General features: G+C 41.8%; 1 protein-coding gene across 9 annotated transcripts in view; it reads left to right on the top strand.

Annotated features, from left to right (window-relative positions):
• The window catches only part of atp11c (ATPase phospholipid transporting 11C (ATP11C blood group)), a 52,783-nt gene that overhangs the window by 22,646 nt on the left and 2,829 nt on the right, over positions 1-27,308 (top strand). For 2 of the 9 annotated variants that reach the window (XM_074648493.1, XM_074648500.1), the window contains exons 4-30: positions 3,792-3,872; positions 6,417-6,524; positions 7,365-7,493; positions 9,016-9,104; positions 9,656-9,706; positions 10,136-10,200; positions 10,296-10,377; positions 10,462-10,612; positions 12,082-12,279; positions 13,960-14,130; positions 15,489-15,700; positions 15,899-15,973; positions 16,068-16,141; positions 16,233-16,336; positions 16,739-16,920; positions 18,077-18,343; positions 18,617-18,794; positions 18,902-19,004; positions 19,103-19,248; positions 19,489-19,548; positions 20,711-20,838; positions 21,709-21,844; positions 21,945-22,010; positions 22,169-22,272; positions 22,381-22,537; positions 25,612-25,720; positions 27,139-27,170. In XM_074648493.1, the coding sequence (XP_074504594.1) occupies positions 3,792-3,872; positions 6,417-6,524; positions 7,365-7,493; positions 9,016-9,104; positions 9,656-9,706; positions 10,136-10,200; positions 10,296-10,377; positions 10,462-10,612; positions 12,082-12,279; positions 13,960-14,130; positions 15,489-15,700; positions 15,899-15,973; positions 16,068-16,141; positions 16,233-16,336; positions 16,739-16,920; positions 18,077-18,343; positions 18,617-18,794; positions 18,902-19,004; positions 19,103-19,248; positions 19,489-19,548; positions 20,711-20,838; positions 21,709-21,844; positions 21,945-22,010; positions 22,169-22,272; positions 22,381-22,537; positions 25,612-25,716 (3,222 nt within the window). In that variant the 3' untranslated portion in view covers positions 25,717-25,720; positions 27,139-27,170. Of the gene's footprint in view, positions 1-3,791; positions 3,873-6,416; positions 6,525-7,364; positions 7,494-9,015; positions 9,105-9,655; positions 9,707-10,135; positions 10,201-10,295; positions 10,378-10,461; positions 10,613-12,081; positions 12,280-13,959; positions 14,131-15,488; positions 15,701-15,898; positions 15,974-16,067; positions 16,142-16,232; positions 16,337-16,738; positions 16,921-18,076; positions 18,344-18,616; positions 18,795-18,901; positions 19,005-19,102; positions 19,249-19,488; positions 19,549-20,710; positions 20,839-21,708; positions 21,845-21,944; positions 22,011-22,168; positions 22,273-22,380; positions 22,538-24,679; positions 24,771-25,611; positions 25,721-27,138; positions 27,171-27,308 lie in introns of those variants that run through there. The other 7 variants (XM_074648495.1, XM_074648497.1, XM_074648499.1 and 4 more) reach the window with 7 other exon arrangements.

Here is a 27,308-nt window from a genome sequence, read left to right as displayed (position 1 = left end):
TTTCCACCTGTATTTACAGTTGACAGCCTTTATTTTACAGTTGGTCCGGTTTAACTGCATATGATCCTCAGCTAATAGATAAAGGTGCTGGATTTTGGACAGTTGTGATCTAATGTGTGAAATTATCGTGCTCTAATGCAGTAACCATATGTGGGAGTAAACCAGCAAGCATGTTTGCATCACTCTCACAAACGCACAGGGATTATCAGTGTGGGATGTGTGCAGTGTAGTGTTTGTTTGTATGTGAATACATTGTATGTATGCATGTGCGCTTGTGCGTGTTGATGTATGACTCAGTGGGTGTCCTGGGTTTGCTGACGGTGTTTACCCAAGCTGCAGCGTGGTTGGCGTTTCTCCACTAATCCAGCCTCTCTTGAGGGGCTCCTTATCCCAGCCACTCGGTTTTTCCCATGCAGCCTGCTATTATATCACAGAGCGCGGATGAGAGAGAAACAGGTACACAGACTCCGTGTGCACTCATTTAGCACTCGCATCTCGCAGACAGAAATAAACCCCTCTCACTTCCCCCGAGAGGCTTCATGCAAATGCTCCACCAACAACCAAATGTCATGCATCCTCCACCCTCCTTTTGTCATTTGGTCTCTTTCTTTCTGTCGTTCTTTCTCCCCTTTTCTCTCGCTCATTCCACCCATCTCTCTGCAGCGCTGCACTGCTGACGTCAGCAGCCAGGAAGCCCTCTGTACTTCTGAGCACCACAAATAGACACAGGCTGATAAAAAAGCACCACTCTGCTATAAATAGCCCTGCATGTCTTTGCGTGAATTTGATCGAATGGGGTGCAGTGAGAGAGTGAGAGAAACAGTGATGAGAGAGAAGGAGAAAGAAAGGGGGGGAACGAAAGGGCAAAGGGGTAAGAGGACGCGAGGGTCCACAGCGCTGCCCTGGGACCCCGGAGACCTGCTGTCTGTCGCTCACTCTGGCACACTTCCCGGCTCAGATGAAGGGCTTTGCGCCGCTCCGCTCTGCAGCTCTGATATCACACCAGCACATCAAGCAGCAGCACATAGTTCACTCCTATTGCTGAGATGTTTTGGCTTTGCATTTTGCTGCAGAGGAGGATAGGTGTTTGGCCATCTGGAAGTTTGGTGGGGATTGTTGTGAATCAGTGCGGATGAAGTGTGAAAGACAAAACTGTGTGTGTGTTGTTTGGCAGAAGTACAGTAGCTGAAGGTTTTTGTGTAGGTTTTAGTTTTCTCAGGAGGTTGCTGTTGCAGTATTTTCAATAATGATATACTATTGACGCATTAAAGAGCAGTTTTCACCCTATTCCAAAATGGATGGCCGTCCTTGATACAGTTATGTCTGTGAAGCTTGTCAAGTCTGATGTCGCGCGGTATTTTAGTGTGAGATAAAAGAAAGCGGGTTTTTTTTGGAATCACTGTTTATGAACTGATACTAAAAAAGACACCATCGTCATTCATCTCTTTTTATAGTCCTCTATTGAACAGACTCGCCATTGAAATTGTCATAAAAAACCCAAAGATAAATCAAAATCAAGCAACATTTACACCGATAGTTGACTTTGTACAGCATTCTTTCTCTGCGTGCTGTGGTCACCTTTTTTCAGGTTTAGCCATCTGGCTGCTGCATCAGAGGGACATGCTGTCCTCAGTCCATCATGCAGGTGCGTTTTTTTGTTTTCTGTGATCAGCCAACCTTCAATCCAGTCATGGGAATAGGTGAAAATAAAGTGCTCCATCACCTTTTTCAAATCACATCTGTGTTAACAGAAGGGTTCTCCTCTGAGCATCTGGTCATGCCAAGCAGTAGAGGGCTAATATGCCCGCTAACATAAACCAAGCTTTTCTCAAGAGGCATTCAATGCGCAAGTCGTAATGAGTCTTTAACACAGAGCCCCGTATACCATCCTCATGTACACACACCGCTCTTTTGAAGCATTGAGCGCTCTCACCTCTGGCTCTCTACACCTGAGGCTACTGCGGCAGAATCATTACTTTTGCTTCTGTCTCACTGGAATCGGCAACCACTACAAATATAATGCAGACTCTCCTCTGAATCTGCACTCCTCCAAAGGGCCGACGTGCACCACTAGTCCATCTTTGCCTTGTAATTGATTAATCCTCCAGTTAATTGTAATCACAGTAAAGCTTGGGTGGGATAGTAGCTCAGTGCCTTTGTACTTTCTAAAGCCCCATTTGAACCGCAGGGACCAGGGTCTAAATTAAGTTCCAGGAACATTAACTATCGGGGCGGGGTTTGCAGGAATGACCGTCGCTGATTGCTACAACTGTACCGCTATCTTCATAAAACAAGGAAGTACTCTAGTATCAATTAGGGACTATTTTAGGACTTGGGTAGAGCATTTTTCTTTGTTTAATAACAGTAAAAGTAAAGTTAGGCTCTGCTGTCGGCTTCCCAACTCATTTTTAAAAAGACAGAGAGAGATCAAGCAAGCTGAGGAGGTGAGCGATAGACAGCATGGTGGTGCTGTTAATGAGAGGAAAAAAAGTTATTTTCTGATTGTTTCCAGACGGTTACGTTGTAAAGCACAAATAATCATCAAACACTCAACAGATGATTTACTGTGGAGACAAACGCTCTTAGTTTAATTTTTCTCCTCTGCATTTCACTCATTACATCCAACGTGCATCAGTAAATGCAGCAGTAAATGTCGTCGATGTGTTTTTTTTAGATAAAGCTGGCAGGCACACTGAACTGCAGACTACAGAGTGTGTTTACCCCTGCAACCACCAGCAGCCCTTGTCCCATGTCATGTTGCTTTTTCATACATCAACGGACTAATTTGCAGAATCTTCGCAGGTCTTTAGACCGCTATGGAAATGCAGACAACAATGGACTGAAGGGACCTTTTAGTTCCTTGAAAAGTAGTCCGAGGACTAAAATTAGCAGGAAGCTCTTGGTGGAAAGCTGGTTTATGAGTGTGTGTGTGTGAGTGAGTAGGTATGGGTGCTGAATGCGTTCACTTCTGTCCATGATTACTGAGCGAGCAGCAGGTTTTCTTTTTTCATTCTCAGTCCACGCACAGGTGAGTAAAACACCGGAGACTGCTTCAAAACGCATCTCCTGCTCTGCCTTGAGCTGATGTCTATCTGACAGCTTGTAATGCTGCTGGTCAGAATACCAACGAGCTGGAAGTGTCGTGTGTGTGCGTGCTCCACCTCAGGGGGAGACCTGCCTGCTTTCTGCAGGATCAGAAATACCGGGGTAAATCCAGTTTATGATGGTTTTAAGGAACACACAAGGACATTTGTGTACTGGGGCTTTAACTGGGAGCCTTGGTCAGGTGCTGTTTGGGATTACTTGATCCCTAGTCTCCCATTTATTCTCATTACACACAAAAATGAAACACAAACCGTACTGCTGGATTTCCTCACGCACAGCTCAGGCAGGTAAGGTGAGTCCAAGCTTTGTGTTGGCCCTCTCCCATGCCTTGGCAGAGACACCGAAGTGTTGGCATGCCTGCAGATTAAGCACTCTGCCCCTGGCCCACTTGATTAAAAGTTTTGTGGTCCATATACTCCCTCGCTCCCCTCCAAAAATGTAAATGTCTCCCATGTGTTTCCTACTGATGAACAAATTTGAGGAATAGTAGAATCGCCTCACCGTAACAGACTACACCCTGCATTTAGAGGGGTTGCCAGTTTTCTGTACCATTACCACACACTCCTCCCTCTGTAACCACAAACACACATGTGCTGCAGGGAGGCTTTGTAGTATTCAATGCATAGCTTTTCAGTTTGAAGGTCATATGTTTATTGTTAACGTTACATTTCTTCTTCCCCCAATAGGTGATAGTGGACACCCCCACCAGCCCAGTCACCAGTGGCCTACCCTTATTTTTTGTGATTACAGTAACCGCTATCAAGCAGGTAAGACACTGCCTCATGAGGCTGATGAGTGTTGATTATAGACATTTTATTGTGATTCCTATTGCCACGTTATTTCCTCATATTGTCCCCCAATGCATTATACCTCTCCTCCCTCTCCATATAACATAATAAGTCCCCCTGGCCTGCCTTCATAACTCCCTTGCTGTGATTTTTGTATAAAGTACGTGACGAATGCTCTCTTGGGTTTTGTATTAATGTGCTCCGCTGCTGAATTCTGATTGGGGAGGAGACGAAATGGGCTCTCTGTGAATGTGAGCAAAGAGAGAGAGAGCAAGTCTATTACAGAGATACACATTATCAAGGGAAGGGTCTGTTTCTTTGACTCGGTTGCTTCCAAGTCCCAGCTTTAGATGTATTGTTCTAGGATTGTTTTTTTTAGTTGGTCTACTGCTGCGGCTTTGAAATGCACAATAGTGGCTTGACTTCCTTGCGAAAATATATGGGACGCACTGATAGCGCCGGACCGCCTTCAGCCAGGCTTTGAAGTGGGACACCCAGGCGGTCTGCCCGACTCTATTAGTCAGGCTTAGGTGAACTGTATAGTTCAACTGACCATCCGTGGAATGCCTCACCTCCCGCTCTCCCCCTTTCATCCACCTGGCATCATTTCTCTGCATCACTCAACCACACTTTCCCTCTCCTCCTATCACCTTTCCCCGGTAATCCTGCTTTCTGGCTCGAGCTCCGCCTTGGCACACACTCTGGTTTCCCTCTCTACCCTCTGCATCTCTGCACCATCTCCCCTATCTCCATCGCTATCTTAAAATTCCTCTCCTAGCATTGATTAAAAACCCCTATTTTTGCAAACTGTTTTGCTTTAATTGTTTGTATTGTATTGTTTTTTTTAATATCTTCCTGCCAAGGGACTAGGCAGCTATATAGCTAAATCTCTCTCAACGGTTGTGTTGTTCATGGCCCCTGTTAAATAAATGAATTAAAAAAAAAACTAAAACCTCATCTCCGTTCATCAAAATTACAATTTTAAATGTTTTTTTCCATAAAAAAATCCCTTTTATGCCTTAATATGGCTTAGATGTAACTACACCTTTGCCTCATTTAGTATGCATGTATCTATGTATATGCAAACTTACCGGTTGACCAACATGTTGCCTTGACCTCACTGTCCCCAGGATAAATGGATGTAACAGCGCTGGGCTTCAATATAAGTTTTGTGGCAAAACCCATCTGTTTTTGGGTACAATTTTCAAAGCTGTGCTCTGGAATATGGCAGCTTCGAACCTGAGTTTTCCCTGGACGTTTGGCAGGGACATTACGATTTTTCCAATTAAACCGCACCTATTTCTCTCTGATTTTCAGACCTTCTGGTAATACATGAAAGTTCACCGTTTCTCCTTTTACAACTTCGCAACCAAAAACTGAACACGTCTCTGCCATCGTTTTGAAAGTAGTGAAACTTAGCTTGCAAAAAATACTGATACGTAGCTACACCTGGCTTCTCTTCTACGCTAATAATGTGGAAAACCCCACCCCGCAGGATTGGTTCCTTGGGTATGTGGCGTATGAAACCCTGACTGTCCTGTTTGTGTCTATGAGACTGTCAGGGTTCCACTGCGTCCTGGAAAACAGTTGACCAAAAGGCTTTCTATCAGGGCTCCCCAAAACGGAAAACACTGCCATCTGAAAGGGCTAAGTTATGTTCAGGATCTTATTAACTTTCAAATGGTAGTTTATTGTCGAGAGTATTTGGAATAGGTTGCAGTCAAGTCGCATGGTGGCACATGCAGGTTCGATGACATTACATAACGTTGCTTTCTGTCCTAACTTGTTTTAAATTATTGAATAATGTTAAATTGGTTAGCATGTTTGGTTCAGTTTCTAAAGTTGATGCGTACTTTCTAAGCATCTAAGAGATGATTTCATAATTTACATGTCTTTTTAAACCAGACTTCCACAAAGAGGAACATATTAGTGTATGGCATGATCCCTGTCTCACATTCCAGCTAGATTATCAAAAGTCCTAGAAAATGATCTCTACAAAAGAGTTGGAACCCTGGACTGTCATTGGTACACTGCAGTTCCAAGGTGGAAATGCTCAAACATGACGTTGAGTGCTTATTTCGCTCATGATTTGTCTTCTAGCATATACAAAACACCCTATGGACATGTTAACAAGGTTAAAAACTTGACTTTCACTGGAGGGGGTCTTTAAAGTGCTTATGAAGTCTGCACTAGGCTTTGTGCCTTATGCTGCTGCAGCCCCAGGAATTATCTTTTTTACCCGAGTCAGTATTATTTCATGGCGTACTGTTCCACTGCACTGCTGGACAATCACTATCCCATTCTGCTGCTGCAGGCACTCTTTTTCACATAATGATGAAATATCTAATGTAAAGATTATATTGTATGCACAAGACATTCCTTTGTGTCTTACAATCTCCCCTTGCGATTGGTGAGAGGTCCTGACAAACCTGATTTCAATGTCTTTTCCCTCAGAGTCCAAATGTTGTACTTTTTGTTGTATTTAGCAAATCACGCAATTCTGATTTTGATATGTTGCCGTAGGGCTACGAGGACTGGCTACGGCACAAGGCTGACAACGAGGTGAATAAGTACCCAGTGACAGTGCTAGAGCAAGGACGGAGGATACCGAAGGAGAGCGAGAAGATCAAGGTACCTTTCAGCAGACACATCCACTGGAATAAACATTTCCTTAGAGACATGGCCAGGAAGAAGCTGCTGGCAGCTTGGCATGACTGTGTTTGGAGTATATGCACAGGGGAGAGCATGCTCTGTATGCTGGACTGATTAGATGTTCAAACATGGGTGCGATGGTAATTCATGCATCCAGGGTGTTGTGTGCAGGTTATTTCTCAAATGCATTCTTATCTGTTTGCTCTGGGTAACAGTGTTTTCAAAGATATATGGGTGCTCAAAAGGTTAAACAGGCATTTAACAACATTTTCCAAGTGAACCAAATGACTCCTGGTTATGCTAAAGGCCTGCTAGTGCTGCTGACTCCACTGAGAAGCAGCATCCAGCTGTCAAAACCAAAATATTGTTGCTTTGTTTAAAACTTTGGACAGCTGCTTCCCGCACAGGAGCTCCCACCAGTTCACTGTAGGCTACCTCCTATTGCTAAACGGACTAGAGGTAAAATAAACACTTAGCAAGCCAAAGAGCCAGATTTTTTTGTCAGTAGTTAGCAGACCAAGCCAGAGCTAAAAGGAGACACCAGTGGTCAGACTCTGCAGGGGTGCTCATGTTGCTCTGTTTATGTTATATCTTTAAGTAAGCAGCTAACAAATTAGCTACAACAACTTGAAAGGAAATTGGCTGCGATGCAAGTTTATTTTCAAAGTCCTTCTGCTCCCTAGTGGTAAAGCTGTGATTGTTTAAACTTCTGTCACTCACCCTGTGCCAAATTCTACTGATCTGGGGCTTAAGAAGAAGGAGAAAGCAAACTATGAAAAGACTTTTGCAAGTGGTGTTTGGTTGTGTTTCTTTGATCAGGTTGGCGATGTTGTGGAGGTGAAGGAAGATGAGACCTTTCCCTGTGATTTAATACTGCTGCAGTCCAGCCGAGATGACGACACATGTTTCGTTACCACAGCGAGTCTGGACGGAGAGTCCAACCATAAAGTAAGGCGGGCCGCTCTGCTGTCCTCTTTTTTTCATAACAGAAGCTGGTTAGATTGTGGAAGTATTTCATCGTTAACCTGGACCCTATTTTTCCATGTTTTTGTGTCTAACTGACTAATATCGACAACAACTTCTGAAGTTGGTCCAGTATTGGGGGAGAGCGTTGTAGACAGCAGCTGCTCACGGGCTACAATATGGTGCTATTGGGGCAAGCTGGCACCGTCATTTATGTTCACTAAAAGTGCTTGTTTTCGCCATGACAGTCTGACATTATGGAAAGAGTCTCGCTCAAGGAGAAGTCTCGTTCTGAAATCTGGCGAGGTGACGTGTTGCCAGAAGACAACGCCTGGAATAGTGGAATACATCCATGGTGGAAACGCGAGTGCCAGCTGGGCAGTTTGTTGTGTTGGAGTACAGAAAGAGTAGCTTAGTGTTATCTAGGGTTGGGCTGTTGTGTACAAATTTTCAAACCGGTTTGATATTAAGCCACAACACCGGACCGTGCGCTGCGAGTCCCTTCCCCCCCTCCCACCTCTATTGAAATTTAATCTCCTTCATGCTGCCATTGTTAAGTCACTGGCCTCAGCTCGTCATATTACAACTGGGTTTAGCGCCGTGGCGCCGTTGGCAAAGGTTGCTAATGTAGGCTACTTTTTAATTTGCAGGAACGTACCATAATGACAAATGCCGCTTTAACTGGTTTGAATAAAATCAAACCGGTGTAGGCTCGTACACTGGACCGGACCGGCAAAACTGGAAATCGACCCGATTTGAGTTTCAATGTCATGGCTGAATATTAAGATGATATCTTTAATGTGGATGAGGTCTCTGAATTCGATGGCCATCCGTATTTATTTGAGCCAGAGTATAGGAATATTCAGATTTCACAATGAGACCTCTCCTTGAGCGGGACTTTGACACAATAACAAACAGACTGGATCAAGTGAAAGGTGAGAAAAAAATTTTTTATTTCTCTGTAGGGTCCTTTTCATAATGTTGTCAGACACTTCTAATAACAATCTGAGCCTGTCAGTGACAAAGACAAGCACTTTTAGTGGACGTAACATTACATTGATGCTTGAAAATACTGAAGTTACCCTTTAAGTTATATTTGCTATAGTTAGTACAGTATACTTTGTTTTTATAAATATGATGCTTATTAGGAATAGGAGAATGGAAGTGGGTATAGAGGGGCATATCTATATCTACAGTATATCCTATATTAATTGGGCAGTTTTTATAATTAATAAGAATTTGAATCTCTATATATCAGTTTTCAAAGATATCGAAGTAGAATATTTATCAGCCTTGCTTTGAAGAAAGTTAAAGTTTCTCTCTTATGTAGTTCCTCCGAAATATGTTTGTGCCTTTTTGTGCTCAAGTCTGAGTCACAGTAACTTTTGTCTTCCTACTTTCCTGTGGTGTCTGCGTGTGAAGGGTAGGGGAAGGCAAAACTGATAACTTGACCTGAGCTGGTCATTGCTCACTCTCTTCTCTCTCTCTGCCTCTTCCACTTATTCAGACACACTACACAGTGCCGGAGACAGAGAAGGATCTGGAATCTCTCAACGCCACCATTGAGTGTGAACAGCCACAGCCTGACCTTTACAAGTAAGCACTCATCATGCAGGCCCCAACAGATTTACACCACAAGCATGTGTTGCCCTGTGGCTTGTTGGGCAATGGATTCACTCAATGACAGTTGAAAATGTCCTAAATGACTCTAATTTTAACATGTAGATTGTTAAGTGGAGAGGTTTTGGCAAGCCTCAGTGTGGGATAGTGTGTCTGGTATCTCCTGTAATCTTTGGCTGATTCTTATTAACTTGTAGGAATCTCAGTTCAGACAACAGACAGCCTTTGGCTCCCCCTTGGGACAAGGAGTATGAATATTGTCATTTAGCCAGACATCAGAATGGTGTTTGTGACGTGCTAGGTCTAAGTAAGCCATGGCGCCAACTGGTTGTTATTCAGAGTCAATAAATCTGACAGGGTGCTGCTGGCTAACCACCAGTAATTAGCTGGCTCCCAAACCTCTGCACCCGAGTACTTAACAGTTTTGTAAAGTAAATGAACTCAAATCCACTCTGGTATTAACAGATTGAATAATATATGCAAAAAAATGATCATGACTTCTGAGCGTGTGTGTCATTTTGTTCCAGGTTTGTCGGCCGCATGCACATCTACAAGACCGATCAGGAGCCTGCGGTGAGGTGAGAGCACTCATGCACAACAACCTCAGCCCACTTTAAGTGAGAGCAAAATCAAAACACAGTTGCTTAAGCACTCATTTGTTTCCCTTTGCATCACCAACAAATCATTATTCCATTGATCCTTCATTGCAGACGAGCATTAAAATTAAAACAAGGCTGGCATGGCTTGAGCCACTTCTTCCAAATCACTCCCACAGGCATTTATCATTGACTGCTTTGTAATGGCCATATAAACAAATGCCAATGTCCTTCTGAAGAACACTGGAACGGGTGTAAGCCCAGACTGCAGTCACACTGTGTGTTGTCACTGCGTATTTTAGAGCGGATGCCAGCTCGCCTGCCAGGTTTCCATTTAGAGAATAGAGGAGCGTGTGGATTACACAGCTTCTGTACGACTAAACTGTTTGATCTACTGATGTGATTGTGCAGGTCTTTGGGCCCAGAAAACCTCCTGCTGAAAGGGGCAACTTTAAAGAACACTCAGAAAATCTATGGTGAGTCGAAAGATATTGACTTTATTACAATTTATATTAGTGAAGATAGCAAAAAAAGTGAATCCCTCTTCTTTTTCTCCTTTTTCTTTCTCAAGGCGTTGCAGTTTACACTGGCATGGAGACAAAGATGGCTCTCAACTACCAGGGCAAGTCTCAGAAACGCTCTGCTGTGGAGAAGTAAGTTTAGAGGAAATGGCGTAAACAAGTTAAAAAATATGTGACATATTTTTGGTGCTCACTAATTTGATTTCTTATTTTCAGGTCTATCAATGCCTTCCTCCTGGTTTACCTTTGCATATTGGTGAGCAAGGCCCTAGTGTGCACTACACTGAAGTATGTGTGGCAGAGCAAGCCTGGCCAGGACGAGCCTTGGTACAACGAGAAAACCCAGGTTGAGAAGAAAGCCAATCAGGTGAGTGCTTATTTTAGCAACCCCCATCCTTGTTGTCAAGGCAATGAACTGTGAGTTAAGAGTCTGATTGTCACCACAACAGTCCAAACCTGCTCGGAGTAGAATAGCTAATAGGTCTTTGTAGCATTGCATCAGTACACTGCATGTATTAAGAGTTTTGCAAATGTTAGTGTACCTTGAAGGCCTGTGTTAATGTGGTACATATTTACCCTGCGGAGGCTTGTAGTTGTAAATTGTGAGGTCACAGTTCCATCGTATTAAAGCGTTTTACAAGCCCTAGCCTCTTCTGATCCACACTAATAAAATTCCTCTCAGCAAAAATAGCTACTGCAGACCTACATTGTGACATGGTCCATTTCATTATTCTGATAACCTTTTGCCCTCGCTCTCGATGAACTGTGAACATTGTGGTACAGCCTTGTGATATCCATCATGTCTTTGTGTTTGTTGCTTGGATAATCCAGTACTATTGGTTTCACCTTAAGGTGAGACTTCTTATGCACTGGTCAATTTTGGGCTATTTTGCCTACATAACATGTCTTCTTTCAGACTAGTGGAAAGAAAACATCCAAAATACACATTTTGGTGTTTATTTTACTACACTTTGTCTATTATGCTTGTAGATTTCTCCTAAATTCCCCAAAAGTTAGCATTAGATAATGCCTCATTTACATATTGAAACATACCATTTCAGATAACTTGGAATACAAAAAATAATTGTCTTAATGTAATAATGAAATGGGGAAGTTGCATGATGATATCTATTAGTATACAAGTTTTACCATATTCACCAAATTGAGGTTTCTCTCACACTCTGAGCCAGAAATCTCCACTTCGGTAGCACTTACATACACTAAACTTTCAGGTTGCATTCCTATCTGTTTTCTGAAAGTTTTTAAATAAGGGTTTCTACATATATCATTCATTGTCTGATTTATATTTAATTTTATTCCTAAAAACATGACGAAAATTGTTTTTTTTTGTAATGTCTGTTGACAGTATTCTCTGATTTATGGAGTTATAAAAAGAGATATCCAAAATCCCCTGTCCTTGACTCTAATATGGCAACAAAATGAAATGAGAATTTTGAAGCTGGCTTTCTGTTCTAATAAGATGATGCCTTATTTGCATATTCAAACATAACATTTCGGAAAACCTTTGTGTATATGTATGTGTGTGTGTGTATGTATATATATATGTATATATATATATATACATATATATATACATATATATATATATAACACATTATTTATTTATACAGTACTGTATAAATAAATAATGTGTTAATGTAAGGAATCTACTGGGTAAGTCTCATGGTGATATCTATTCGTTAAAACGTCTACCCTATTCACCTGTAGTGTCTCCCCTGAAGCACATGATGCATGTTATGCACACAGTGGGAGAGTAAGATGTCAAGATTAAATTTACATTTACATATGTGCCCATGTTCTCATTTTTTCCAACAGTACCTGAAGATGTTCACTGACTTCCTGTCCTTCATGGTGCTCTTCAACTTCATCATTCCGGTGTCCATGTATGTGACGGTTGAGATGCAAAAGTTTTTGGGATCCTTTTTCATCACATGGGACAAGGACTTCTTTGACCCTGAAATCATGGAGGGGGCGCTGGTCAACACTTCAGACCTCAACGAGGAGCTGGGACAGGTGAGGCAGATGGTCCAAATTAAATGAATCAACTTTTAAATGGCAGAAATGTATGTCATTGGGGAATGCTTTCTTTAAACTCAGCATTTCAAAACTGGGTGTGATACATACCTAAGTGTGTAGATTCAACTCAACCGCTGTATGTCACATTTTATGCAGTTATTTAAAATGTAAAGGAAAATACTTTTTGCAGATAAACTTTCTGCACTCAAATCTCATGCATTCATAAAGCTACAAAATGAATGAAGGACTTTCCCCAATTCATTAAGAAAAGCTTCTGTGTTATACTGCTTATAGTTCACAACCACCATTACAAAATTATGTAGTTTCTTTTTCTACTGGTTGCACAGTGAGATGGCAGCTGGATCAGTCTCTTACTGAAAGTGCTCCCCTGTTTGACCAGGAGGTCGTTGTGAGGCTGTGATTGGTTTTCCATCATGCACAACAGCTTGTGCAGCATCCTCTTCTCCATCACCACCTCTAACGGCTCCAAGGTGGTTCCCAGAATGGAGCCAGCCTTTCTGATGAGTTTGTTCAGTCTGTTTTGGTCGCCGGCTCTGATGCCACTGCCCCAGCGCATTGCAGCAAAGAAAATTGTGCTTGCAACAACAGACTGGTAAAAGATCTGCAACATCTTTTTGCACACATTAAAGGACTGGAGTTTCCTCAGGGAGTAGAATCTGCCCTATCCTTTCCTTTAAACAGCCTTGGTGTTGCATTTCCAGTCCAGTCTGTTGTCAAGGTGAACTCCAAGATACTTGTACGACCTCCACCTCCCAGAATGTTGATGCGATCAACAGCAGTCCTTGTTCTGCTGAAGTCTAGGACCATCTCCTTGGTTTTGGTCACATTCAGGAGTAGGTGGTTCCATCTGCACCACTCACCGAAGCTGCCACTAGGTCCCTGTGATGCACCCAACTACTGCAGTCATCCGAGAATTTCTGCAGATGACGGGACTCTGAGTTGTATTGAAAGTCTGAGGTATATAAAGTGAACAGAAGAGGTGACAGGACGGTCCCCTGCGGTGTTCCTGTGCTGCTGATGTCAGACATGCAGTCAGTCTGTCAGGTAGTCATTAATCTAGGAGATGGTGGCGGCATCTACCTGCATCCCGTGGAGCTTCTCTCTCAGCAGCTGCGGCTGGATTATTGTGTTAAAGGCACTTTAGAGGTCAATAAACATGATCCGCACAGTGTTTCCTGCTCTGTCCGGATGTGAGTGAGCACGCTGCATCGTCAACTCCAACCTGGGGGCGGTACGCAAACTGAGGTCGAAGATGGGACAAGACGAGTCTCTCCATGACCTTCATGCCATGCGATGTCAGGGCAACTAGTCGACATTTAGGCCATGGGGAGACGCCTTCTTCGGCACCAGAACCAATATTTTACTATGCTACTGTAAAATATGAGCTGCTTATAATAACACCAGATTGGCCGTGCTGTCCTGCCTTCTCTTGTTTTTATGGCTCCTCTAACTCAAACAGTGCTGCCACAGATCAGTCACACTTGGTTTGCCAGATGATTACTTCAATTAAAGGTGATGCTTCGTTAAACTGATTAATGCAGTGTAATTCTTTCTGGGAGTAATTGCCCAATCTTATTGTTGGAACCCGCTAAATGGGGAAACTGAATCTTTATTGGTGTGGAAGAGTCTCATGTATTTTTATCACGTTGCCTGCAGGTGGAGTATGTCTTCACAGACAAGACGGGCACCCTCACTCAGAACAACATGGAGTTCATAGAGTGCTGCATCGACGGCTTCCAGTACAAGTACCGGGACACGAGCTCGGAATTGGACGGACTCTGCGTCACAGATGGACCTGTGAACAAAGTGCAGCAGAAAGCTGGCAGGGTGAGTGTTGTGGTGTTCCTCCATCTGTTGTAAAAGTCACACATGCAGCAACATATGGCCATTACATAGCTCGCTGCTCAGAAAGACCCTTCATAGGTCACCCACATATGGTCTCCTTCACATGTCAACATAAGCACTCAACATGGAGGGGGAGCAAAGTGGCCGTGTGCTCTTGACATGAGCGGCTGATAATACTTTACAGACCGTTGCACTTCAACACGCACACTGATAAGATATCAAAATTAGACAAATAGTCGTAAATTCCGGTCCTTATCTAAACTCTATTTACTGTATATGGCTTCATGTGTGGTTGTAAATTCATTTTCTATTATTTTGTTCCACACATAAATACAAATGACATGAAAGAAATATAAAGTACGTGTGAGGGTGTGGTAGAAACCTGTAATGGCTTATATAAAAAAAAAAAAATAAACATACAAAATCACCAGTACATTTTAAATATTAGTGTTAAAAAATTTCACATATGAAATAAGTGTAGAAGTAAAAAGATGAAGAAAAAATACAGAGAAGCAGTAGTTACAGTATGTAAAAACAGATCACAGCTGGCGGTACCGTGAGGTGGTCAGCTTATTATTAACACGGTGTGTTTCTGTGTAACGTATCGGCGGATGCCTCTCTCATTCAGCAGCCTTGTTATGTCTGTAGAACGTTATACTGCGTTGTCTCTCATCCCGTCATCTACCGCTTTTTTCTTTCTCACCACGGACGGCCAGCAGCTCCCGTACCTCGAAGTCTCACCACACATCCACACACGTATCTCTGTGCTCTCAAAAGGAGGCGGGGTCACGCGTTCATTGTGCTACAGCCCACCCCTCCAAACAATTTTATTCAAATCCATCGCGAAATTTGGGAGTAATCCTGCTAACAGACAGACAGACAGACAGACAGACAGACAGACAGACAGACAGACAGACAGACAGACAGACAGACAGACAGACAGACAGACAGCAGTTTCTAAGAGTGATCTTTTTTTTTCCAAATCAATTGTTTTTGAATTTCTTTTTGTACATAGACAATGACACATAGGAATCTATTAAATGCACATTTTAATTCCACAAGATAACTCCACAAACTTTAATAGAAAAAATGACCATGGGATGTTTTACACAAAGGAAGATGAAGATTCTCAGTCAATCTAGTTGGTTAATTATGGTCTAAAAATGTATTTTACACACATTATTATCTAAAGCTGTATTTTTTCATTCATCAGTAAGTTCTAAAAGTGCCATATCACATCATCCATACTGATGAAGATTGTTTATATATACATTTAGTTTTAACACAATTTACTGTATCTTATTTTACTGCATTAAGCCATGTTCATGTTGTGTTATCAGGAGAGGGAAGAGCTGTTTCTGCGTGCCCTGTGTCTGTGCCACACAGTCCAGGTGAAGGAGTCTACGGAGCAGGGTCAAGGCCAGGAGGACGGACTGATAGACCAGGTGGATGGCTTAGGGGTGGACGGAGAGGTGCTCCATCCACCGAAGGAGCAGAGAGGCTTCATCGCCTCCTCACCTGATGAGGTTGCTCTGGTCAAGGGTGCCATGAGGTAAGAGATGGGCTGTTATGACTCAATGAGTTGAAATGACATTGTGACAATGGATCAAAGAACAAGCACGTTGTCTGAAAATGAATCTCAAAATGTATTTTGAAAGTCCTACATGCTACGTGCTCTATGAATGAATGCTGTAATGAAATGCATAAGTACACAAGTGGCTCATTTGTGATGATTTGTCTCCATCTGCAGGTACGGCTTCACATTTCTGGGCCTTGAAAGTAAAAACATGATGAAAATTCTCACCAGGAACAATGATATTGAAATGTAAGTCATTCATTTCACAAACAACGTTTTTAGTTTTCATTCATATTTTTCCATTAGCATTTGCTCTACAGCATTTATTTCATTTCTCCCAAAGGTATGAACTGCTTCACGTGTTGAACTTTGACCCTGTGAGAAGGCGAATGAGTGTCATAGTCAGATCCAAATCAGGTGAGCATGAGATTACTGTCAGGTTTATTGCACTGTCTGTGATTTAGTGTTGGCTCTCAGCCCTCACCATACTGTGTGTTTGTGTGTCCAGGTGATACATTGCTCTTCTGTAAGGGAGCGGACTCTTCCATCTTTCCCCGCGTCAGACAGGAGGAGGTCGAAAGGATACGCATGAATGTGGAGCGTAATGCAACAGTGGGTGACACAAGCAAATTTCCTCTCAAATTCTAGTCATTTCTGTTATGTTTAAAGGTATAATATGTAACATTTACACATTAAAATGTCTAAAAATGACTCTCCCTGTTATATATATATATTTTAGAAGTGTACTTACTTTATTCCAAATGTTTCTAACAATGTTCAAACCCAGAGAAATTTTCAGTTTTATTAATGTCAACTGACCGTTTCATTTTGTCCCCTGTCAATGATGACCTATCCACGTTGCCCCTACTAGTTCATATAAAGAAATTACATGTTGTGCGATTAAATGTATATGATTCTAGGTTTGTACATGTTTTAATTTAAGATCACAGTGATGTCAAGATTATTTTGTGTTTTCTGTTTCTAACATTGGGTGCTGTGTGTTTCACTGTTCAGGAGGGCTACCGGACGCTGTGTGTGGCCTACAAATATCTCAGTGCAGAGGAGTACGACCAGGCAGATGCAGGATTGAGGGAAGCTAGACTGGCTCTGCAGGACAGAGAGGAGAAGCTCATGGCTGTTTACAACCAAGTGGAGACTGGCATGAGTCTAATAGGAGCTACAGCTGTAGAAGATCGGTGGGTGCTGCTCACACAACACAACCATACAGCTCTCACAGATTCACCTGCTGACGAATGTCTTGTATTTTGTTATCTTGCATGCTGCTGTTGTTCCTCCTCTCCTCTCACTCTCAATAAAGATCCGTGCCAAGAATTTTAGTGGGCCTTTAATCTCAGAATAAACCTAAAATTGACAGGAAAGGCCACAAGTCAGCAGATGCCAGCGATAAACAACGTGTCATAAACATCCTGTTGTGACTCGCTGTTTACTGATTGCTGTGCTGAAATAAATTCATTCCTCCTTTTATAATGTTTATCGACTTTTTATGCAACCTCAACACTTCCTCTACAGTAGCGGCCTTTCAGCACCCATTTCCTGCCTCATGCTCTTTGTCACATGTCACCAGATTCCTGGTAGAGATTAGTCCGGTTATGAAGTGGCTTATCTAATTTCACTTGAGTAATGTTTATAGCCAAAGGGCCCCTTTTTCAGAACTTTTTATGTAAACTCACACCACCATCTTGTGGTTGACATTGGGTACTCTTCCACAATCCCAAGATTATTGTTTTGAAATTACTATTGAATTTAGAAAATGCATTAACCAAACCATTAACACAAAAGGGATGGAGCAGTTTATTGCATCAGCATGCATCAGTGCATTTCATCTGAAATAGGCTTATAGTAGATTAATTAACATCACAGAGTAATTATTCCCTTCTCAAAAGATGTGGATATGTTATTTTGATGTTTTAAAGTGCCACCCCACCCCAAACATTTATGAATAATTATGTGAATTTGGTACATTTAGTATAAACAAATGAGACCATGGTTATGAGAACTTGTTATGTTGATGTCAGTATAGTGGTTTTGTTGCTACCAATATGTAGGAGCACATTTCCCACAGTCCCTTCTGTCATCTGTCTGAGCAAAGACAGTTTCATCCTCATTTCAGTTCCATATGCATTAAAACAGCAGCTTTGTTCAGGTTTTGTGTCATAAAGCGGTCTCCCTTTGCTATAATGCACTAGATCTCCTGTGAAATTGAACCCTTACATGGTTTTGTTTAACTGGTGACACTTGTTTTCTTTCTAGTGATTGTATGAACGTCTTAGAGTTAGTGTAATAATCTTTCACTTGTCTCATTACTTATTTTTTTGTGTTCTTATCCCCCAGGCTTCAAGAGGAGGCAGCAGAGACCATGGAAGCTCTGCAGGGTGCAGGCATTAAGGTTTGGGTCCTAACGGGGGACAAGATGGAGACGGCAAAGTCCACCTGTTATGCTTGTAGATTGTTCCAGAGAAGTACAGAGCTGCTGGAGCTGACCGTGCGAACTCTGGAGGACGGAGGGAGGAGGCGGGAGGAACGACTGCATGAGCTCTTGCTTGAATACCACAAGAAAGCTGTACAGGATGCACCACCGGTGAAGGGAGGCGTCACCAGGTCGGTACCTGATCTGTGTTGAGCTTATTATGTGATGTGATATGAGGGTGATCATTTAATCAAACTGAAGAATATGAATAGCTCCTTTTCCACTGGACAAAAAAAGCCACCAGACTCCAGTCAGACAGCAGTAATTTTACCTCGCTGATCGTCGTAAAACACACTGCAACAGCAGCGGCATACTCGCAATGGGAAAAGAGTCTATCGCCTATTTTTAGCGGGTTTTCCTGTGTTTAAAAAACCAACGTACGATTTCCCTGTTGTGTTTTGTAGGAGCTGGTCTTCGACAAACCAGGACTACGGTTTCATCATAGATGGAGCCACTCTGTCGATGGTACTCAACTCTTCCTCTGAATCCAACTCAAATCGCTACAAGAACCTGTTCCTGCAGATCTGTCAAAACTGCACAGCTGTGCTCTGCTGCCGCATGGCTCCGCTACAAAAGGCCCAGGTCAGAACAACCAGCTTAAAATGTGGGAAATATTTAAAATAATGATTTTCACAGTGAACACTTGGTTTCAGATAAATTGTTGCCCCTCTGTTTTGCTCCATCTTTAGATAGTTAAAATGGTGAAGAACTCTAAAGGCAACCCAATCACCCTTTCCATTGGAGATGGTGCCAATGATGTCAGCATGATTTTGGAAGCTCATGTTGGCATTGGTAAGAAATGTCATGCTCTCTTTAACTATTTTTCCACATGGAGGGAAGAGTAACCTTTAGGTGAACGTGGTGTGTGATGTTTGTTCTTGGTGTTTCAGGTATTAAAGGTAAAGAGGGTCGGCAGGCAGTGAGGAACAGCGACTATGCCATCCCCAAACTCAAGCACCTCAAGAAACTTTTGTTGGCTCATGGGCATCTCTACTACGTCCGCATTGCACACCTGGTGCAATATTTCTTTTACAAGGTAGGAGGAACTTTGACTTCATATCTATTAGTCTTCAGCATAAGAACTTGTTTTGTGTTTCAGCAAAGCCTGTATTTTCCAAACAAACCCACACACTAACTTGTTTTGACAGAATTAAAGTTGTTTTAGGTTCAACTCCGATTAATGTATGCATTATTGTATTATAACCACACAGGAACTTATGAATGCATTTGATGTTGTAAGCCTTTTCTCTCTCTCTCTCTCTCTGTCTGCCTGCAGAACCTTTGCTTCATCTTACCTCAGTTTTTGTACCAGTTCTTCTGTGGCTATTCCCAGCAAGTGAGTACTGTATGTCCCGAGGCCCTTTGAGGTTCAAAGATGTTCTGAACATGAAAGGAGGCAGTATCCCATGAATCCACACCTCCTCGCCCTCCTGAATGCCAGACTCTTTCCCTCAGTTTTCCCCTCCCTCACTGTCCCCTGGGATGTTTGAGCTCGGACTGATATGTTTTCTATACTCAGACTACATAGCTCTGTTAGAAATAATACAGACATGTGTCATGTTCTGCCATCATAGTACATCACATGTGGATATTATGTAATCATGGTACGTGTGTGTGTTGTTATGAACACAATTACTTAATAATACATTATAGAAATTGGATTAGATGACCTGATTACAGTTTGGATCACGTTGATGAATTCACTTTTCTTATTGATAGTTAATAGTAAGTGTATTTTATAAATGTTTTATGGTATCGTGTTCATATATAAAAACGATTCCTGACATAGAAATATATGTTAGTTAGTGCATTCATTAATATAGATATCATCTTTTTTAAGGGGCTGCCCCGTCTTAGTCGACTTATCAGTCGTTTTGGTCTTAGCCGACTAAGATTTCTTTAGTCGATTAGTTGTTTTTTATGCTTTTTTTCATGCTGAATGACTTATTTCTAAGAAACTTATGAGCACATCTCTGGTAAACACAAGATTTAAAATGGTGTTTTTGTGACATTCTTTGTGGAGAAACTCAGTTTTACAGATCTGTCGATTAAATCAACTAATCGATTTGTTGACAAAATTGTATGAGTGTTAGTCGACGAAGACTTTATTTGGTCAAAGACAGCCCTAATATTATAAATGTTTTATGGTGGTATGTTCATATCAAAACTGCTCCTGACATAGACATATGTTAATATTATAATTATATTTTAATAATTAGTATTAATAATTATAGTCTTTTTTAAGATTATTGATTATGTTTTGGTATTTCTATTTGTGAGAGTGAATATTTTATTCTCCCTCATGGCCCCCGACATAGATCTTCCATGAGTACATGAAAGATGTATGTAAGCGTGTTTATATGACACACTGAATGTGTAAGTATGATGGTGTGTATGAGTTTAGTCCTCTCCATGATATTAACCCCTGGTTGCCCCATCCCTCCTCCTCCTCCTCCTCCCTACCAACCCCTCCCCCCTCCTGCTCCCATCCTCCCCAGCCCCTGTATGACGCGGCCTATCTGACGATGTACAACATCTGCTTCACCTCTATGCCCATCCTGGCTTACAGTCTCTTGGAGCAGCACATCTCCATGGAGGTTCTGCTGGACAATGCTACCCTCTACAGGTAAACCTGGGAACCTTTGCTCATCTGCAGTTAAATTGCTTCCTTTGAGTAAAGAGGAGCAATATTCATATACATTAGGATTTTCTTCTTTATGTTTTAGATCTAGGATCGGTGTTTTGAATGACCAGTTTTTATTTTGGTCTTTAAAGGAACAGTGTGTAACATTTAGGGTGATCTATTGGCAGAAATGGAATATCATATTAATAAGTATGTTTTCTTTAGTGTATAATCACCATTATGTTTTCGTTACCTTAGAATGAGCCGTTTATATCTACATTAAGAGCGGGTCCTCTTCATGGAGTCCACCATGTTTCTACAGTAGCCCAGAACGGACAAACCAAACACTGGCTCTAGAGAGGGCTATTCACGTTTTCGCATTGGCCACAGTAGTTCTCCTACACGCCTGGCACACAAGACAAGTTTCAGTTTTATTGCAATCTGCAACCCCATCACTAGATGCTGCCAAATCCTACCCTGCACCTTTAAGTTAAAAGAAAATGGAAAACAGTATGAAGTCAAAAGGGATTATAGCAATGACTGAGAAGGTGTAGGCTGAGCCATATCTTATAACCTTTTTTGAAAATGTATGAACAGGTTACACAGTCCCACTGCCAAATCCACATTTTAGTTAGCTATTAAATGCAGAAATCTACTGAAATCAACTACAGTCAGTTTCCAAGTCACCTTGATCTATGTGATGGAGCATCTTAAGACTTTTATTAATTTAAAAAAGTGTGCATTTTGGTTTTGGGAGAGCTGTTCATATTCCTAACTCAAATATTTAGTTGTTTCCCTTTTTGATAGTTGAGATTACATTCAAAGATACAGGCTTCCTACTGATAATGAATTCTGTTCCATGACTTTCTTTAGAGAGATTGCCAAGAACGGCATGTTACGGTGGGGACCGTTCCTCTACTGGACGTTACTTGGTGTCTTCCACGGCCTGCTCTTCTTCTTTGGTGTTCGATTTTTGTTCAGTAACCCAGCACTGCAGGATAATGGCCAGGTTTGATTTCGTTCACCTTCTAAATGGGCGTGATAATTAAATTACTCGATTAAGCATTGTCTCCTAAGTACACTTGATCATCTGTCTTATTTAAATCTAGGTTTTTGGCAACTGGTCGTACGGAACGATTGTCTTCACTGTCCTTGTCTTCACTGTCACACTAAAGGTAAAACACTCCCCTGTTGTTTGTTTATCTTATCTTATAAAAGGGTGTATCATTACAGCAGCCGTTTCATAGGCGTTTGGAGCAGATATATTGTCTTGCAGACACTGACTTTGGTAAAGTGTGTTGGATTTTTTTTAAACTTTCCTCTGCTGTTCTAGCTCGCTCTGGACACACGGCACTGGACATGGATCAACCACTTTGTAATCTGGGGCTCACTGGCTTTCTACGTGTTTTTCAGCTTTTTCTGGGGAGGAATAATATGGTAAGAAAACATCTAACCTCATTGTAGCTGACCTGTTATTTTTCCATTTCTATTCAATCACTGTAGCTCTTTCAGTCGGTGTGAACCAAAATGTTCTCTCTCCTGCAGGCCTTTCCTGAGGCAGCAGCGTTTGTACTTTGTGTTTGCCAACATGCTGAGCTCGGTGTCGGCCTGGCTGGTCATCATCCTGCTCATCCTGCTCAGCCTACTGCCAGAGATCCTGCTTGTGGTGTTCCGCAAGCCCCGCGGGCCCAACTCTCGACAGGTACAGCTGAAACACACATGCACACACACGCACACACACACACACACACACACACACACACACACAAGGCCTGACACACATTTGCACTCTACTTCACTTGCTCTCTCTCTCTCTCTCTCTCTCTCTCTCTCTCTCTGTCTCTGTCTCTGTCTCTGTCTCTGTCTCTGTCTCTCTCTCTGTCTCTCTCTCTCTCTCTCTGTCTCTCTCTCTCTCTCTCTGTCTCTCTCTCTCTCTCTCTGTCTCTCTCTCTCTCTCTGTCTCTCTCTCTGTCTCACTCTTTTCTTTCTCTCACCCTTCTGCCATCTCGATCTCTGTCCAAGATTTACGATGCTCAAACGTTACATCTATTTATTGTGACAATTTAACCATTTCTTTTCCCAAGGGTTCGATCGTTGTTAATGGAGCCTGTCTTTGACATGTGTGGGGTAAAGTTATGAGAGAGATTTAAATCAAATCTTTCACATATGATTTGATTGCTCAAATGGGCATGGCTTTCAGAGTTCAACGTCAATGTTTGTTTTTTTCCACTTACCCGGTCAGGCATGTGGGTCAGAAAATCTGCCACCCCAAAGTGTACTTGCCCCTATACAGATTGCTTTATTTATTAGTGGTTATCAAATAACAACAAAGACTAAAGTTAATCGTCATGTTTTATCTGCCTTGCTCTCAAACTTACGGCTAACGGCTCAATACATAGTTGGAGTTTCGCACACATCCTCTATAACGCCACCCAACTAATCTCCTGTTTCTAGGATAATTGAAATTCTTGCTTGCGCTTCAGCTCAAAAACTTTGTCTTTACCAGCTGCCATTTTCTTGTGAGTGCCTGATCGGTACTGTGCATGTGCAACTCTCAACAGAGATGAGAAGGAAGCGAGATGGCTCAAGTTTTAAGTTCCAAATTTGGTTTATTTATAGAGCATATGGCTCACTCCTTAGCTACTTAAAAACAATGTGTTTAATTATTTTTTACCACTTGTCCGATTGTTGCTAGATCTACCAGCCTGACGAGGCAATTTACTTGCCCCGGGCAACCGGGCAATCCTTATTGTTGAGCCCAGGCTTTTTATATAAGGAGCAATGCTTCACCAACCACTCCCTCGTCCATGTTGTTTAATCAGGAGGCAGAGGACGAGGAAGAAATTAATACATTAGACCTCAACAACGTTTTACCTGCTGATATCCAAACACACACCTCTGATCCATGAGAACACTTTACTAGCAACTATGACACCTGAGCTAATGGTCACGTGTCATTTTATATGATAGGTGGGGTTAGCTAGTCGCTCATTCCCATTTGATTGAAGAAATGTATGTATACACGTCCCCGAGTTTAAGATAAGTCATCAGAAATATATTTACATGTGAAAGCAAGAGAAAAGAGAACTTTTTTTTACTATACATAAACTGTATTTGGCATATAACAAGAGATAATGGATTTTAATTAAATCCGGGACACAGGGTTTGAACTTGGTAAATATGTGTTTTTCACTGTATTTGTAAACAGGCTTTAATATCCTTAGCAAGTTTTTGGCATGATTGCAGTTCAGAGGGACAGTTTGATTTCCCTCCCATTTCCTCCAGAAGACAACTTTCCCAGAAATATTTTGTCATGCCAATTAGCTCTCCATGAGGCTAATGTGTTTTCCAAGGAGCTGGAAATATTTGATGGCATGCGCGGTGCTTTCGCGTGCGTTCCACACTTGGTTTTAGAATTGAGTCTAGACTTGTTTTATTTGGGAAAAGTAATAAACTAAACCATAATGTTTTGCACATATTTGAGGGGAGTCTTAAAGCAGTTTTGTACTATATATACCTGATAGTGTTTGTTTTTTAGTATTTCTGTTGAGTGAGTGTGTATCTGTACAAAATAAATATTTGTAATGGGAGCTGCAGGACCTGGCATACTGTGGATTTTGCAGTCTACAGATTCAAGTGACAGTTGTTGCTATGAGTGGTAACTATTTAGTACTAATGCATTTTATTTTAGAACACCCCCTTTAACTGTATTTCTGTTCTTTTTCTACTTTTCCAACGTTGTTTTCCTAACTATTTCTCTCGCTTTTGCACTTAAACACGCTATTCTCACTCTGTCTCCCCCTTTTATTTCTTCTGTCTTCCTCTCTGGACCTGCTACCTAAAGATGAAACATCGCCTTCCTTCCTCGGGGACATCTACTATCTTCATGTTGTCGCAGACCGCTAGCACTCACAGCTTCTCGTGGAGTGACTGAGGTCTCTTACTTAAGTCTCTTCCTGCAGAGTTTCTGTGTCTGCCAGTCTTGCTTGTTTCCTACCTGTTGTGTCCTTCCTTTCCCACTGTTTGACTCTTTCCTTACCCTCTAAAGTAACTTGGGGTGCCGTTATATGGCTTTTTACAGTCCCCACTCGATTGGACAGATTAGGTCAGACATTAGATATCAGATGAGTTATTACATCAAGAATGCTATCCTTGGACGTGAGTGCATTTCTTTAGATATATTTTTTCATTAAATTGGGAGGAATGTTGGTCAGCGGGCCGGTATGTGTTGTGCCCAAAGCAGTGTGGAGTAGGACCGGGTGTCCAAACGTGCAGTCAGTCTTCCATTCCTGTCTGTCCAGTTGTATCAGTCAGTGTTTCCTCCCAGCTGCCTGTGCTGCTGCTCCAATGCCTGCTGCCTCCGCATGTCAAATCAGGTGAATGCAGCACGTCAAACTTACCTGCATGAGGCTCAAGTCAACAACCTCATCCTGGATCCTCACCACAAAACCCTGCGGGCCACTGCATTTTGTCTGTGCGTGCGTGTGTGTGTTATATCGTAGCTGCTTTAGAGAAATGTGCAAGGATAGTAGCCTTGTATTAATATGACCCAAGGCTTCTGAAAGTGCATTATTGCAAGGAAAAGGTGTCTAAAAAGACGGATTTCCTTTGTCCACCTATCCAGTGTTGAAGTCTTTGTGTATGCATTATGTTTGTTCCCTGTGTGTAAATGTTTGTCTGTGTGCAAGAGAGAGCACAAGATGGAGAGAGAGAGAGGCAAAGTGTGTGTTTGTCAGCGTAGTGATGTCATTGGTGTTTCTTGCCTCACCCTTCTAGAAGAAGCCGGTTCAGTCGAGCGAGGGGGGCCAGCAGTCTCCCCGGTCTTCAGCCAGGCCCCTGCTCATGAGAACCTTTTCAGACGAGTCCAATACTGTCCTTTAAACAGGTACCAGCCTACCTTCAGGCCATTTAAGCCAATCAAAGACTCGCTCCCCCAGCCAACCTCTCCAGCTTTTCTGGTCCCTAACAAGAGAATCAAAGGCATAACGGCATACAGGCTACATTCATCAAGACCCAGTGTGTTCTTCTGTGTTGTGTGAGATGATATTGGCTGGCTGAAGAGATGCACTTTTGTAGTTAAAATGGTGCAATTGTTTAACATGTGAATGCATCTCTTGGCCTAATGTTGCAAAGCTTAAAAACATGCTCCTTTTCAGCCTCCCTTTGGAAGCCCTGCTTGCGTTACTTTCTGCATGTGCTTTCAAAAACCCAATGTTCAATGTTTTTAGTTTCAGTCCATCTCATTTCTTTACCAGGAATGCCTGAGTGTGAGGTGTCGGTGTCAGTTTGCTTGAATTTTCTTATCTGACGGTGTGAAACAACAGAGCTGGTCTGTGATTATAACATCCCCAGTCTGACATTCATGTACCGTTTGTACCGTTGTGGTTTTGGTCATGGTCATTTTTCGTCCTGTGTGCATATACAAACTTGTGTTGGTGGTTGCCGTCTGCTTACTTTCCTGGCAAAAAAGGATGTATTTGTGAGTGCTTAGCTTAACTCACTGCATGGTTGTGACGTTGCCTTAACCTCAGACAATGGTGCTGCCTTACATAAAGGGGTGGCAGCAAAATGAATGGAAACATCACATGATAAAATATTTAAAAAATTGTAGAAGGTAAATCAAGTGTAAAAACAAGTGTTCTATATTACATAAATAGATCAATAAGACATTATGGAATAAATAAAATATGGACAAAATTCTCACCTCAAAAATATTGCAAAATTATCCAATTTTTGAAACTCAGCCCATTATTATATTTATTCCTGCAGTTTTTATGTTAAAATGTAATTTTTCCAATGACTGTTTTTATTATTATTTGTATTATGATTATTTTTATTACTATTATTTATTTATTATTTGGGGGGCTTTTGGGTGATTTGAAAAATAGCAGGATGAAATAGCATTTCATAAGGAGTTTTGAAAATGTGTCTGATTAATTCACAATTTCATAGTTTATTATATATTTTGTCTGTATTTATTCATATATTTCATAATGTCTTGTTTATTGATTTAATACTTTTAGTCCATTTAATGTCCTAATGTAAAGTATCAATATCAAGAGCACTGGAGGTGTTCTGAGTTGAAAGGGCAAAAAAAAAAATAGGCTACACCTTTTTGGTCTCTTGATATTATGTTAAATATCTAGATGTTTTCATTTTTTTGTCCACCCCCTGTAGGTAGGTCTGAATGTTGCACCTTCCCATAGCTGTTGGCCAGGGTCACCGATATCTGTTGCTTAACAACAGCACCAGGCTTTTGCTACAGCTTTCATGGTTTAACCTGCATTTGTATTCTCCCACTAGCTGTCAGAGGGCGGCCTCCTACGGACATCCAGGTAAACTACAGCGAAACAAACCTCATTTAATTTTCTGTGTCTGTTCAATGTCCCTGGATGAAATTGGGTGAAATTTCCTTTACTAATTCCTGTTTGTCTCTGGTGGCGGTGAACGTGTCAACTTAGTGTTTTTCATGT

This window comes from Sebastes fasciatus, chromosome 10, assembly GCF_043250625.1.
Source record: "Sebastes fasciatus isolate fSebFas1 chromosome 10, fSebFas1.pri, whole genome shotgun sequence".
NCBI classification, from domain to species: domain Eukaryota; kingdom Metazoa; phylum Chordata; class Actinopteri; order Perciformes; family Sebastidae; genus Sebastes; species Sebastes fasciatus.
Note: the sequence above shows the minus strand (reverse complement) of the source record. Positions and strands in the feature narration are given on the sequence as shown.